Source organism: Triplophysa dalaica, chromosome 23, assembly GCF_015846415.1.
Source record: "Triplophysa dalaica isolate WHDGS20190420 chromosome 23, ASM1584641v1, whole genome shotgun sequence".
Lineage (NCBI taxonomy): Eukaryota > Metazoa > Chordata > Actinopteri > Cypriniformes > Nemacheilidae > Triplophysa > Triplophysa dalaica.
In genome coordinates, this window is record NC_079564.1 from 12,683,377 (window position 1) to 12,700,336 (window position 16,960).

At 38.6% G+C, this 16,960-nt stretch overlaps 1 protein-coding gene across 2 annotated transcripts in view; it reads left to right on the plus strand.

Annotated features, from left to right (window-relative positions):
- Nucleotides 1–16,960, plus strand: part of gpr158a (G protein-coupled receptor 158a) — a 71,089-nt gene that overhangs the window by 28,430 nt on the left and 25,699 nt on the right. For both annotated transcript variants that reach the window (XM_056739040.1, XM_056739041.1), the window contains exons 3-5: nt 1,663–1,765; nt 3,847–4,076; nt 6,520–6,588. In XM_056739040.1, coding sequence (XP_056595018.1) covers nt 1,663–1,765; nt 3,847–4,076; nt 6,520–6,588 — 402 coding nt within the window. The remainder of the gene's footprint in view (nt 1–1,662; nt 1,766–3,846; nt 4,077–6,519; nt 6,589–16,960) is intronic.

The window sequence follows — 16,960 nt, forward strand, 5'->3', positions numbered from 1 at the left end:
ATATAGCTATAAGCCCAGACTCCTTTGGCGGGCTCCATCGGCATAGGTCCGTGCTACTACGCTGCTTTATTGGAAAAAGCTTCAGTCATCAGAGAAAAGGAGTTTTCCCCATAGCGTCCTGCTACTCAGTACACGTTCCTGTATCTCAGGGAACTGTGGTTACGCAAGTAACCGAGTTTACACAATAACACAACATTACACAAGAATACAACAAAGAACGCATGAAAGTACCCGGATGTGTTCTCGATATCAAGGTTGAATGAAGCCCTGTGCGTGTACGGAATCCGCTTTAAGTCCCAGAAGTCACTGTGGCGCGTCCATCCAAGTTCGTTCTTCGAGGGTGCCTCGCAAGACCGGTCTCCATGAGAACACAAGTTCGTTCTTTGCGTTCTTGGAATTGAAAAATGACCATTGATTCACTTTTTTAAGCATTGTCTTGTGATTGGTTCATTAGTTTAACTAACAAGTCTTACAGAAATAATGCAGTGAAATATTTTAATAGTGTGTAAAACCATTGAATTATCATATGAAACATTGAGTTGAATCTTGATATAGTTGTTTCGTTATGGTTTGAGTTGTTGAAATAGTAATTTAGTTTTACTTCTCTGTCTTGAGCTCTAAACCCGTAACGCTTTCTGGCTGTTCTCCTGAGGATTTAGACCTGTATCCCACAGAAGCATAAGAGACAGAAATAGAGGCTTTTTTCTTTAAAGATGGATTTGTGTAAGTGTCCTACAGTTCAGTGCTTCATTAAAGACAATGCTGTTCTGCTCAAAAATGAAGGCTTTGGCCCTCTATAGCTTGTTAAGAGCGTGCTGAAGTGGATCAGTCACCATCTCTCCTTTCAGACCTGGACTGCAGTAATAAAAAAAACTCTCAGTCCTGAAATACTGAGGATTATAATAATACACCAGTGTATTTGACCTATTGTTTTGTGGAGAATAACCTCTAGATACTGCATACATGTTCCTCTTTGAAATCAGCAAATGAGTCTGAGTTTAATTCTGATATTAATTACGTCTTGGCACATGTAAGGAAATCTGTGCCAAAACTGTCCCTCGATGCCTTGTTTGAATATGAGATATAAGGGAACTGTTTCTGTCAGCTGCTTGTATTTTGAATCTAATGAAAGTTGCTGAAAAGCTGGCAGGTGTTAGCAAAATCTTCCCTGAACTTTGTATTATGATGATACACCATGTTGTTGTGGGTTTCCAGTTTTTTACCTTCACATGTTCTTGCATGACCCGGTCGGGTGTAGCCCAAAAATAAAATAAAATGTTTGTGTAGACAGTTGAAGGGATAGTTCACACCAACAAAAAAAACTTCTGCCATCATTTACCCTCTTGTGACTTTAAATCTGTATGACTTTCTAGCTTCTGCATAACACAAAAGAATATACTTTGAAGAATGTTGGTAACCAAACGATGTCGGATTCACTTCCATTGTATGGAGACAAAAGCAATGCAAGTTAATGGGTGCCGCCATGAACTTCAAGCAGATATCTTCAAAATTGCCTCTAGCAATGTGAAAAATATCTTTTTGCTGTACCAATAAAAGGAAGAACATACAGCCTGTCAATGTTTGATTTTCTTGTTTCATATGGTTATTTTATCAGTCCCAGTTCCAGTTTTATCATTTCCATCTTTTCTCTGTTTTCCATAGTGTCTGCCCATCCCAGGTCATGGATTTGTGCTGGACAAATATAAATGTCATTGCAAAAGCGGGTTTTACCATCCAAACAGAGTTGCAGTCAATAGCTTCAAAAGTAAGTAATCCTGTTGAAATTTTATAAATGCGAGTATGTGTTTATGTGTTGATAAAGAAAATGAGGGATCATACTTATCTACAGCAATCATGAAGCGGCATGCTGCAGAAATCTGATTTATTATAGCATGTTTTGAGGGGTTAGATGTGTATTCAGAAGAAGTACTATAACACACATATGATGTGTCCCAAATCGCGCACTTATGCACTATTCTACGTCATTTTGTAGTATAAATAGTGTGAGTAGTGTGTTCAAATTGATAATCCTCAAAAAAGAAGTGCACTGTAAAGGGTTTGGCATAGTACAGGCGAATCGCGCTTTCATTCTGCGTCTTGGGGTAAAACCAAGCTGGAAAACCCGGAGAGACAGTTTAGTGTTAGGCTATAGTCTGCATCCAAATACTCAAACTTGTGGTCTTTGCACTTGACCGCTTGACTACTTTCATGACGTATCAAGTGGGTGTGAAGATCCCAAGTGAGCATATAGTATTTCTAACCCGATCCTTAGCAAGTACACACATACAACGTTAATTAATGTGGTGTTTTTTAATTATGTGTTAGAAAGCAGTTTTACAAAATACATAACTATGGAGTTTTCACCAATTAAATGTGCATAACTACTTTTTACAATGAAATTATATGTAATATCTAATTATATAGTGAAGTCGAGTCAGATTTATTTTTTATTATTATTTGTAATGTATCAAAGCAGCTGAACCCAAAAAAGCAAAAACAAAAGAAAAACATGCGTTAGCCAAGCTTTCCGCAACATCTCACGAGATCTGAGCAAAAAGTCTCATGATATTTCCAGATCGTAGTGCATGATACACTTAGAAAGTGTGGGTTTAGTGTGTGTTAATGGCACTGCACTTTGGCATTTTTAAGACATTGGCATACTTACAGTCTTACTTCCTGTCAAGCGAACGCGCTCTTGTGCACTCAAGTGGCCAAGACCACAAGTGGGGGTATTTGGATGTAACCGTATGCTAGGTCCCAAACTGCCTACGACAATGTGATTGTTAACTGTCATCAACAGTCACATAACTGTTTTGAAAAGTGGTGGGGACAGAGATGATAAAAACAATACTTTTATGAATGATAACTCGTAATATTTATCAAATATAGTGGTTTGTCTCTCCGTTTTCTACTCTGTTTTTCAACTCCAGCTCTCACAGTATGTGGTTCCCAAATAGGGTGACCACCACCCAACGAACCAAATATAGGACAGGTAATCTGTATGTGTTGGGCAATGACGGACATCATTGAAAATTAATGGAATGAAAACATTTTTAGCCTATATAATTTTTATCTTAAAAAAAATATTTGTTATTTAGTCCATTCCAACTACAACTGAATTGAGGCATAGATAAATCTTATAAAACTATGTTAATGGCTGTTTCAATTTAAGGGTCACTGACGTGGAGTTGAACACTTTGAAGATCTTCTCAAAAAGAGAAAACTAAAGGAATAAAGAACAAACAAATAAAAACGAGTTCCTTTTAAAAATGTATTACTGTTAAACAATGCATTTCATGATTTGCAAATCCTTTTTATTTAAGTTAACATGCTAACCACACCCTATAGAGGTAAACACAGGGGAAAAAATTAAAAAGCTTCAAAGCAACACAGTTCACAATGTTTTAGTGACTTTTTATTCGGTAAAATTGACACGGGAGGATAACCACCCCATCAATGAAAGACGTTGCAGCCTCTTGATGACTTAAATCACAGCCTTCTCATACATTGGAGGCTTTGTATGAGTCAAAAGCAGTATACTTTGCAAGGCTGTATGTTCGTAGGCTTGTGCACATGTAAAATAAAAGAAGTATGCCACAGGCTTAAAGAAGAGAGGAAGTCTGAACTAAAGGAAATAGCGTTGGATTGTATGCGTAATGTATGCTAGAAAATAATAAACAAGAATGTTAAACATGTCAGATTGTCACCATAGAAGTCAGGGACAGCAAAACCAAAAGCTCAAACCCAAAGTTGTTCAATTATTTAAAATCATTTTTTAATTAATTATTTACAAATGATTAATAAATGTGTTTATTAAAAAAAGAATTCAAATATTTTTTATCATAGGAAAATCAAGTGGGAAGGGTATGGCGGGGTTGCCACATCACAGGGATCTTCCAGAAGGTTCCAGTCTGTGTCTGCCCTGCCAAGAGGGCTGTGCTTTCTGTAAGGACGACACGCCTTGCGTGGCACAGGGAGACGGCGTCCTGCGAATGGCGATTCTCTCCTTCCAGGGACTTTGCATGCTGGTGGACTTCATCAGTATGGTGCTCCTTTACCATTTCCGCAGGAGCAAGGTGAGCATGCTCTGCCGGAAGGAAAACTCATTAAGACGGCAAATGTTTCCATACCGCACATCCTGTTCACATTGAGACTGGGGCATTCCATGCCGAGTTACATTATCATTTGTACTTTGTGTCTACCTTTGACCTTCTTTGTGTGACAATATATCTCCAGATAAATTAGAATGAGGGGTGTTGTAGTGATTTTTTGGTTGTTTTTAATAGCAAGTCATGATATAATAAAGCTGATTCAACCTGTAGCACTTTGCACACCTGAACTGAACATTGAATTGTGTCTCTGTTAATTGGATTCATTAAAGGGGCTTTTCTCAATCTGAAGTGGAATAGAGAACGGATTATAAGAACAGCTACATTTCAGCCACACACATACACACAGCGCTGATGTGAGCATTTCAGAAATGCCTGCACATGCCACGGTCTGGACGTGAAGACACCCGCGCCTGTAGCGTGAGTTATAGCAGACCGGATTTGCAGGGAGCGAGAGGAAGGTTCATTAATCCCCGCAGCGAGGCTCAGTTTAGGTTGTCGATATGTAGGGCACTCAGTTTTGATAGCGCCAGCATTTTAATTTACTCTGGATGCACGCTTGGTCTGGCCACTGTCTGAAAGTGATCCATACATTCTGGAGAAGTCTAAATGAAAGCGACAGAGTTAAGATTAGAAATGTTCTTGTTTCAGCTCGCGCTGTCAAGCACTTTCTATAGCCCGTTTGATTCCACAAAGCAGTTGACAGCTCACCTGTTGCGTTTTTATGGGATTCTCGTTTTCTCTATTTTGAACGAGACTTGTTCGAAGAGGCCAGCTGAAAAACTTGCGCCGCAGTAGTGAGAGAGAAAGATAGAGGGAAATGCAATGATAGTTCACCCGAAAATTTTAATTCGGTCACCATTGACCCTCAAGTTGTTCCAAACCTGTATAAATGTCTTTTCAGAACAACGGAAGATATTTGGAAGAATGTTAGTCAGTTTCAGTTCTGGGGCAAAATTGACTACCAACATAGAGAAAAAATCTATGCCAAAGATATTTTGAAAAATATAGGAAACCGTTCTGGAGGAGTTTTGACTACCGTGATTTGTTTTTGTCAAGCGATGTCCCAGAATTGAAAAGAACTAACATTCTTCCAAATATCTTCCTTTGTGTTCAGCAGAACAAAGTAATTCATACAGATTCAAAACAACTTGAGGGTGAGTAGATGGTGACAGAATTATTATTTTTGGGTCAACTATGCCTTTAAGGATGCTGGCCGGAGCAAACACAACTTTTACTCTCTCTATACAGTTGAAAGAAAAAGTATGTGAACCCTTTGGGCTTACTTGGATTTCTTCATAAATGGGTCATAAAATGTGTTCTGATCTTCATCTAAGTCACAACAATAGAGAAACACAGTCTGCTTAAACTAATACCGCACAAACATTATACGTTTTCATGTTTTTATTGAACACAACATGTAAACATTCATAGTGCAGGGTGGAAAAAGTATGTGAAACCCTAGGCTAATGACTTCTCCAAGAGCTAATTGGAGCCAGGAGTCAGCCAACCTGGGGTCCAATCAATGTGATGAGATTGTATGTGTTGATTAAAGCTGGCCTGTCCAATAAAAAACACACACCAGTTTTGAGTTTGCTGTTCTGAAGAAGCATTGTCTGATGTGAACCATGCCTCGCACAAAAGAGCTCTCAGAAGACCTACGATCAAGAATTGTTGACTTACATAAAGCTGGAAAGGGCTACAAAAGTATATCTAAAAGCCTTGATGTCCATGTGTCCACGGTAAGACAGATTGTCTACAAATGGAGAAAGTTCAGCACTGTTGCAACAGGACAACGACCCAAAGCATAGAAGTAAATCAACAACAGAATGGCTTCAACAGAAGAAAATACGCCTTCTGGAGTGGCCCAGTCAGAGTCCTGACCTCAACCCGATTGAGATGCTGTGGCATGACCTCAAGAGAGCGATTCACACCAGACATCCCAAGAATATTGCTGAACTGAAACACTTTTGTAAAGAGGAATGGTCCAAAATATCTCCTGACCGTTGTGCAGGTCTGATCTGCAACTATAGGAAACGTTTGGTTGAGGTTATTGCTGCCAAAGGACGGTCAACCAGTTATTAAACCCAAAGGTTCACATACTTTTTCCACCCTGCACTATGAATGTTTACATGTTGTGTTCAATAAAAACATGAAAACATATAATGTTTGTGCGGTATTAGTTTAAGCAGACTGTGTTTCTCTATTGTTGTGACTTAGATGAAGATCAGAACACATTTTATGACCAATTTATGAAGAAATCCAAGTAAGCCCAAAGGGTTCACATACTTTTTCTTTCAACTGTATATTCATCCAACCAAAAAGCTATGTCATGAAGTTTTCTTAATTGGATCGTTTAACAGTAAATAAAGTGGATTTTCTGATGCGATGTTGTTTTGGTGTGTTTAAGAGTATCAGAGCGTCAGGACTCATCCTGCTGGAGGCCATCTTGTTCGGAGCCCTGCTTCTGTACTTCCCGGTAAGTTTTCATTGACTGCAGTTTTAATGCACTTTTTTACTGTAGGGGTGTAAAATCAATGGTGATTAATGTTCTTGGGCTTGAACTGCAATGTAATGTAGCCATTAAAGGAAGATGTCTTTGTAATAGCCCCATTTAAAGCATTAACGGAATGTCGCAGGTTAAATTTAAGTTATGCTTTCAGTTACCACACAACATCATTTTGATTTGTCCCTCGGTTTGTAAAAAGCCACAGACTTCCATTGAATTGTTCCATTATTGTTTTGTTTTGTTTAACAACTGATTTCAGTGTTGAAATAACTGTATAGAAATCGCTATTTCTTTAAACACATCAAAAAAGTAATAACAAAAGCCGCATTGACAGAGCTGATTTGGCATTAACAAAATACCGTTTTTATATGTTGCATGATATGGATTAAATCAATGTAGAATGATATAAAATACCATTACAAGGTTGATGTGCATCTTACAGTGTGGATACAGTATATATGAAGATGAATTTGTGTGCCTTATTCAGAAGAAAGGCTTGACTCACAATAGTTTTGCAGTTTAGTGTTATTCACATGAAGGAGGTTAGAGGACCATTTTGGCCAGTAGTTCTCTCAGTGTGTGACAAAAATAAGATCTTTTCCTGTTGGCTTTTTTTATTTTGCACGTATCAAATATATTGAAACTTGGATGATATCAGTTTCTTCCAATACTTATCTGGTATCTGGTGATTTGACATCTCATATTTGTGTCCGCATTCCTCATCTTAAAGGTCCAGTGTGTCATTTTTTGGAGCGTCTATTGACAGAAATACAATTGCTTGTGTTTATCAGTATATCTTTTGTCAGTAGTGCGAAAGGGAGGGGGAGGTGTGGAGTGAGCCGTTGGTTGCAATTCGCAACCTCTCCACTAGACGCTGCTAAAATCTCCACGTTGCTCCTTTAATTTGTAAATGTAGTTTTTTATCTATTAGTTGTGTAAGGCCCGATTCACATTTCGCATCTATTGCGGCGCGGAAAACGCGAGCTGCACTGCTTTCTCCTTTTTTCAAAGCGCCTGGACATGCCGTTTGTCGTCGCTAAGCAACCATGGTCCACGACAGCCGTTGAGATGATAAGGTATATACAATGGTATATGCATTTTATGCACTTAAAATACCTTGCAATAATTCGCTACTAGATTTAGTTATGCTGTGATCATCTGTGTCTCCATTTTCATTGAGCTTGTCTATATTGGCTGGTTGGTTCTTGTCACATGACATGCGGTCATGCTTGCGCCTTTCTGAAAAGTTGAGATGTTTTCATCTCGATGCGGCGCTGACACTCCTGAAAAAAAGAGCACGTCAGGACCTCGTCACCTCCTATTTCTGCGCGGCTGCCGCGCGTCTACATTTAAAATAACGAATATGTACGCGGAAAAGACGCAATGTGAAGTGGGCCTAACAGTGCACGATAATTTCTACAGTACATGTCAATCAAGTTATCACTAAGGAAGACACAACAATTCACATTCAGACAATTTGTTGTTTAGTTTATAAATGTGTCTTGCAGCTGTGTGTCAAATGACCCATTTTAAAAAATCTAAGTCGTGTTTCACTTAGTTATGAGCTTTATGGGAACTCAAACGCTGCAAGTGACAAACAAACGTATTTAACTCAACGCACATCAGTTTAAACCCACAAGACAACAGTAAACAAATTCATTCTTTGTTTGATCCAAAGATTTCACAGCTCAGATCGATTTGCAGAGCGCACAGCACTGTGAGGTGAGATGTTACAGTATTGTAAACACAGTCGATCAATGTAAACATCCAGTACATGATGTCAGTAAAGGAGATCTGTGCATTAGGCATTGCAGGTGTAAATAAGTCGGTTGTATAGAACCCGTCTTATTTAGCGTGTTGGTTTAATGTGAAACACTACACGCTAACAGCCCACCCTACAGCTCATCTCAGACAGACAGAAGCTCCGCCCGTCTGCTCGACTGCCAGTGCTGCCGATCTAAATATAGACCGGAAAATATTCTCCACTCATTCTACCTCTTCTTCTGCTTTAAATAATTCCAGTGTTTTCAAGAAGCAGAGATACATCTCGTCGTGTTCCCTTGGCATTCCGCTTTGTGGAGTAATGCAATTTTTTCAGCTCGCACCCCACTACTGCTGCTCAGCGTGTCACATGCAATAACTTCACTCCACACTGTCTGGAAGAAGACAGGGGATGTGGAGCGAGAGAGGAGAAACTAAATTACATGAGCGCACACACCACACACATTCAGCAGTCGCTGTACAACAATAGGAGAAAGAGATAGCACCTTCATCTTTGAATTTTACAATGGTCCTTCGGTCAACCCCATATTATGACGCCTGCCTCTTATGAGAATATAAAATATGATATATCATGTACTGATTCCTTGTACCTAGTGTAAATCTGTCCTTCAAACAACCCCCCATGCTTAGCATTATTTTTTGCCATCTCAGTCCATCTATGTCTACAGCCTAAATCCTTTTTGTCTCTTTAGCTCTGCTTTTTTGCCAACAATCTCCACCCATTTCTCCTTTTCCCAATCTCGAATTTATGCTCCAATGGCCTGCTGCCACCCTGACCCTGGAGCCCAGCCCATCAGGAGGTTAATGACTAACGGCACTCCAACATTTCGACCGGCCCAGGGTGAGGTGTGGCCTTACAGTTTTGGTCGGTCCAAGTCACTGCTGTTTTGCAGATTAAGTGGTTTAGAAAACGCCTACGGTTCTCCTGTTTCTGCACCTGTCGGCACAATCTCTAAGCACCCACCCAAATATGGACACACAAAGGCCTAACATTGCTCTTATAAGTGTCTGATCATTTTCTCTCTCTAAATTGTGCAAGATGTAAACTACACTTCCTGTTTCAGTTATTTTTAACAACATGTTAGAAAGTACAACCAACAGAACTCTTAAAAATAAACTGAGATGTTTTCAAGGCATAATTGTATATTTAAAAAAAAACGAACTGCGAATACAAAGTGCTTCTGGAAAGGTGTTGTTTGCATCTTGTTCCCATCTCATTGCTTCATATTGATTTCACTGTACACAATTTCTGGATATCAGGGTACGCAGGTTTATGCTTTTATCTGATTTAAACATGTTCTCACTTTCGACTCTTTGTTGACGTTCGGGCGGTGCCTTTCGATGTCGCTTTTGAATGTGTGGAAAACCCCCTCAGGAGTGAGATTCTTGGATTTAACAAGCAAAGAATAAAATTTGATTATTCGTTTCTCAATTATGAGTTTTGCTGAGACACATCATCCTGTGAAAAATGGCATATTTTTGATATTTATAGCACACATATTATTGTGTAGCAGCTTTACAATAAATATATACAGTGCATTTATCATTTTATAATAACCTTATTTAGCTACTTTCCAGCCGGCAAAAGATTTTTGCTTGCTTCTTTATTACAAGAATTGAGTTTTTAGTTTCGTTTTTTGCCCCCTCGTGGGAAGTCTGATTTATTATTTCATCGTACCCTGTTTTCGCCCCCATTGTGGGTTTTCGTTTGCATTCCGTTGTAATAAAGTCTCTTTGTTAAAACCCCTTCACCGCTGCTGCCTGCATCTGGGTTCTTCCGCCCCGCAAACCGTGACAGTGACATTACACATTCTGCATGTAGCCACAATCTCAAATAATGAAATACTTACTCTTACTGCTGGCCTGCATGCAAAATTCCGAAAGTGGCATTTCTTTTCTGGGTTGACCCTGATGAAGTCCTGCATTAGGAGATCAATTTTCAATAAAAAAAATGTCTGATATTCGCTTTTGCTCCATTTGGACAAGTCTGCTCTTGACACTTTTCACTTACACCGTGACGTCATGCTACACTTATGTTGCTATGGTAACAGTAACGTTATTAAATCAAAAACAGTAATGTTTTTAATGCTTTCAATGTATATTAGTGTATAGACACGTTCATAAAAATGATTTGCTTTATTTTTGATAAAACATTGGAGTCGTTGTTTGAAATGCCGTTGTTGTAACACTTTTTAATCCAATCTTATATTGGTGACAAATAGTCTCTGCCTTTATTTATTCATTTTTGACAGTGTCTCAGTTTTTCTTTCGCTCAACGCCATAGCACCCGCAGTACACCCACTTCCCGCAGCTATGGATGTATGCATATGTGGATCGCTCGTTCCTCATACTTATCAATCGTTTGTCTTTTGTACACTTGGAATATTTGTACTTTGTGAATGACATTGTGACTGCTTGTATCTCGTGTTTTATAACACAATAAAAAAACTGTTTCGTTACTTGCTCAAACTGCCTGAAAAACGTCACATGAATAAACACAATGATCCTGGCTGTTAATCTGAAAATACAACCCCAACACACGTCGTCATGTTTTCATCAAATAGTACACCTATATAATTTCATTATAACTGTAAAATTGACATGCCCATCACGTCTTCAAGTTGATGCCGATAGTTTCTCATGGAAAGCAACGAATTACCACACACGTGGAAAAACAATGCCCGAGGGATAACCCGCGACACTGAGGGACGCTGCCCGAACGTCAATATTTGACCTGCTGGAAGTGAGAATGTGTTGAGAAAACATACAACAAAATGCAATTAGGAATCTTGCTTAACAAACTGTCAATACTGACCATGAGAGAGAGATAAAAAAGTGACACATTCAAGCTATTCGAAGAATAGACAAGGTTTTCTGGTTATGCTATTGCAAAAATTGCAAAACATTCCAACCGTTGCTAAGTGTTTGGTTCTTGGCCAGAATGAGCTGCAAAATGGAGCAGAATGAATGGTGTTATTCTAAACCCCGGTTTCTTATGCACTTAAAACAAAAACTAGCATTTAAACACTGACGCTTGCTCTATTTCTCATCTCGGTGTGCTGTCTCTCTTTCTGCCTCACACAAAAAGCACGGGTCACATCCCTATTAACCTAATGTTATAAGAAATATCTCAGTGGATTTGGTGATGACGGGGAAGGGGACATTGCAGGGCTCTGATGGAAAGAGAGAGAGAGACTCTGACTCTACAGAGGCCAAGCTAGATGTAATTCATACAGCGAAAGGCTCAGGGGACACAACACTAACCATTAACTCCCAATCCTGCCCAGGCATGTGGGAAGTGGTGCCAACAACACCCCCTTCCCAAGACTTGTCGACACAGACATAGATTAAAAAAAACAAATGGGATGAAAGGGAAAAAAGAAGAGGACAAAGGAGATTGTGAAGGAATGGGAAGAGATGACACGTTCATGACAGTTTTCCTCAAAAAAGCTGCCTTTTTACATTATCACCAATCAAACGAATGTTAGCTCTCACTTCTCAGATAAACTGTTATGTCATGCTGAACACTTGCTTTCTACATGTCCCACAGTGATCTTTTTCTATCTTGCTGAAGTAGTTTGCCTGAAACTTTTCCTTAAAGTGAAATCATTTAACTTTGACCACTTTTGCAGCATTCCTCTCACATTAATAATACTTCAGGGTGCCTGATGTGGAATTCAAAACTCACAGCTGAGAGTTAATACATGTTTCTGGTCTTATTGCGCATAATTTATCATGCTTTTAAGGAAAAACAGGTTTTGTCTTGGTAATCTTTCATCAAAATGTAATAACTTGCGTCACCTCTTAAATCACAATGCTTCAACTTACATTTTTGTTACTTGGTGGATGTTCTGTTTTCTTGGTCTCTGATTAGACGTTAGGACTTTGCAATATATCGAAATATCGCAAATGTGCATATTGCAATGATTTGCAATAAATGAGCTATTTAATTCTTTGGGAAAGTTATGTATGGACAAAGTTTTAGGTCAATGGGGATAGTAGTATCTATCTGGCAAGCGGATGTTAGTTGGGATATACGTGCGTGCGAATGCTAGCGTGCATGTACTCTGACGCAAATCAATCAACAATCTGCGTCGCAAAGCTTTTTATAGCAATGGCAGTATTTTTCAGTAATCTTTAAGAAGTTGTAGTGATGCTTTATTTTTCCTAAAATACAAACATATGTTGGTTATATCATTTTTAAAATATATTTTAATACAATTTAAATTGATTTTAGAAAAATAAATATTGTATCGCATATCGCATTATTTAGCATGCTATCGCATATCGCATTTTTCCTCAATATCGCATAGTCCTAATAGAAATGCAATGATAAGCCTATCGTCACTGTCATCCCGAAACCTTGAATGTCCAAGGTGTCACTCGCTGTTTTTAAGGAAAGGGAAAAAACACTGTACTTTTTAAACATCACATACTGTGTTTTCAAAGTTGACAAGCACTTTTAATACTTTTTATGGGTTATATATTTGACAAACATAAATGATGACTAATGAGTTATGGCAAAAAAAAGTAATTACAAAATATGGAGATATGAGGTTTCAGATTTAGGACAGCGTCTGCTGGTATTAATAATTTTTAGCTGGTTAAGCAAATTGTAAAACTGGTCTCTCGGCTTGACCAGAAAACACGCATCCATTGAAAAAAAAAACTTTTAGACTTCCAACAAATTTATCAAATATATATAATAAAATTCAATGTTTTTTCTTATTCAAAATTAAAACCAAATTATGTGTGAAATATGGCTATAGAGACCCTATGTGTACTGAAAACCACTGGTCCCAAAATCAAACATTTTCCACTGTGGATTTGCGGTCACGGCATCCCATTGCTCTGACGTGGCTCATCCTGGTCATGTAAACTCTTCCTGTCCTTGTCTTCATGGACCAGAAACCCATCAGACTCCACACTCCACCTCCATCTTTAATAAGACTTGCTTCAGGAATGACCTGCTCGCGCTCAATTATTTATGGTGTTTGGGGGAAAAAGGTACATGCTCGCTCTAATCTTCCCTGTGAAAGCTCAAAAGCCCAAGCCGGCCCTGGATTTGTCTTGTTATATGAGAACGTATAAGACCCCCAAGGGTCAAAGATGGACTTAAGGGTCACTGCAAGGAAATGGGCATTAGATAACTCGATATGAGATGACTCCGTTTAAACGCATCTACTAAAGAATCTCCCCAATGATTGAGTAAATGGATTGGCTAGCATTACGATACGTACATAAAAAGCAAAGTTTACGATGGACAGGAACCTCTTGCATTATTAATTGTGCTATAATATGCACATGTTCACATATACTCTGTATTTCCCACCACCATGCGCCAGTTTCTTAGAATGTAAAGTGGTTTCTATGAGAACTAATCCCGGATCAATAATCTAAGGATCTACATTGTGACCTTGAGCTATCTGTCTCATCTTCCTCAACGTTAGTTTTCTTTTTTTACATCATCAAGCAAAAAATACGTCTTTACTCATTAATAAGAAAACTCAGTTGTGAGGTGTAACTTTCATTCATGCATTTGGCTGATGCTTTTATTCAAAGCCAATTATTGTACTCTTCAAGCTATACATTTTTGTTCGTTTGTTCAATATGTGTGTTTACTCCGAGGACCTAGCCGCTAACGCTGTGTGCTTTCAACTCAGAAATGTAATGCATTATGCGCACATTTTACTGTATAGATGCTCATCAATTCATCAAGTAAAGATGTGAGACCTCCAAATCATGCGTCAACATTTGCACAGATGCGTTTAACGTCAGTCTTAGCATTCCAGCGACGTGATCCGTGGCCTTTGTTACCAAGTGCCTGGAGAATGGTGCGGGGGAAGCGACGGCAGCTAATGATCATGCATGACTGTAATAAATAACAGCATTCAGTCTCATACACGTCATCTCATCTGCCCGAGCTTTCACAGCCCAGCTGTTGGAGTCACACCGCTCCACGGAAGCGGAAGGTTTTTGTTAAAGCACATTGTGCGAGTGGTGCTTTTGTGAGACGAGCTGTGAAAAGATTGAGTCATGCTAACTCAGGTTGTACTCGGTTTGCTTTATGACCCTGTTGAATATGTCATCAGTAAGGAGCCTTCACGGGGTCATGAACACGTGTTTGGAAAGATAGAAAGGGAAAGTTTAGATACCATCACCTCTAGAAACGGCCATGGCATTATTAATATGGAATACATGTTTCTTGAAATAATATCATTGAAGTATGACCATGGGTGCGAGGACTTTTATAACAGTAATATCATGGTGTTTTAATAAATTAATTAATTTAATTAAAAAATTTAATGAATGTAAGATATACCAAATACATAAATACATTCTTGTCCTGTATATACCATATCCTGCACATGAAATGCACGTTTACTAACTTGATTCCTCGTTTTAAGTAAATCATGCTTTTAATGATTCATTGCCTTATTTTACATAAATCTTTTTGTTTTTATTTATCTTCCTCTTCGTGAATATTATTAAAGAGTAAGAGTTTTGTTAAATTGCGGGCAGGAATTCAAATGTGAGCATGCTTTATGGAACAATTAACAAATTAGTTGTAACATGTGGGAAGCGCACAACAGTATTTCCAAGTTGTTTTTAATTAATCCACAAACGTAAAACCACACAGGAGCAAAACAGGAACAAGACCAACACGTAACCACAACAATACCAAAACACAGATCTTAAATTCAGGGGAGATGGTTATCAGGGAGAACAGAAACTGGTTTGGGGCAACGAAACTAATACATGAACACGGGCAAACTAGAACACAGAACAAAACCTTAACACAACCGTGACATTAGTACCTAAAACAAGAAGACAAAATAATAAACAAAAGCAATAATTCATTAATCACAATATACAGTACTGTAAAAATACAGTACTTTTTATCCTTTGTTTGAGTTAATTTAAGCAATTTTGCTATGTACTTATCATTTTATTTTTCATTTTTTCATTTTTTCATTTTTTTTTTTCAAGTTTCAGTGCCTCTTACACTTATTTCACTTTATTGAAAGGCAATGTGCCGTTTTCGGTTTGTTAAAAAGAAATCCTAATCATATTTGGGCCTATATATTTTTTATTTCAATTGACAGAAATCTTGAAATAAGTTAATTTTAATTTTAGTTAAAAATAATAAATCTGTCCCGTTTCCGACTTGTGTGTGTGGAGTTTGCATGTTCTCCCCGTGCCTCGGGGGTTTCCTCCGGGTACTCCGGTTTCCTCCCCTGGTCCAAAGACATGCATGGAAGGTTGATTGGCATCTCTGGAAAAATTGTCCGTAGGGTGTGAGTGCGTGAGTGAATGAGTGAGTGTGTGTGCCCTGCGATGGGTTGGCACTCCATCCAGGGTGTATCCTGCCTTGTTGCCCGATGACTCCTGAGATAGGCACAGGCTCCCCGTGACCCGAGGTAGTTCGGATAAGCGGTAGAAAATGGAATGGAATGGAATAATAAATCTGCTGCAGATATGGTTAAAGTAATATTTTACTGGTATTTCAGATTATGGAATACCAATTGACAGCTATTCTGTATTCTATATTTTTTGATTTACAGGTTTTCATTAAATGGCACTTTAACACGCGAAATCCAATTAAAACATTTACAATACCTTTGGATTAAAGGTGTTGTGTGTCATTTTTTAGTGGCATCTAATGTAGTGTTGAGGTTGCAAATTGCAATCCTTTCGCTCACTGCACCGTTCCCTTTGGAAGCTCTACGGAGACTGAAAGAGGATTAAGATGTCGTCACATTTTTGCTTCTTTGCCGAAGGAGATGATGTATTGTATTTACGAAACACGTTCTGTAGAGCAGTTCATCTGTTTGTGGCTAATGTAGAGACAACATGGTGAATTCCATGTAAGGGGACCCACGGCGCATGTAGATGGAAATAACCCATTCCAAGGTAATAAAAACATAATGCTTCATTATGTAAGGTTTTTATACACCTCTGATGATATAGTTATGTTATGCTATGTTGCATTTCTGTCAATAGATCCTCAAAAAAACTACACACTGGACCTTTAAATATAACAGCTCGGAATAGTTTCTGATAAAGTGTTTGGTATTGTGTGCAGTCTTGTGGTACCACTAACCAGTTCACATTGGCATGATTTCATTTTCAAACATGGCAACACACTCTTGTTATTGGTGCTGTGTGTGTCAGACATGACAACCAAGCTATTAACATGACATTCTAAGCACATACTCTCATCAGCATAGATAGGAAGAGCAATATGGTATCACGTTCAAAATATCTACAGACTGATCACTCTCTCTTTTCTGCTGTCTGCGTCTTGCACGCTTCCCGCTTGCATTACTCTGTGTGTTCTGTGCACCTTCGACAATCACGTCTGTTTGTTTGAGATTTGACTGACACCACTAATAGGCCGTCTAAGAAATCCACCACATGAGTTTAATGGTGTCGGCTGTGTGAAATTCAGATCTCTGTGATTGACTGCAGCGTTATCAATCTCTACCTCAGCGCAAGTGTGCGAGTCTGTGTGTGTTCAAAGACTCTTTGACAGTGGCTCAGTCCCACTCTGCCTCTT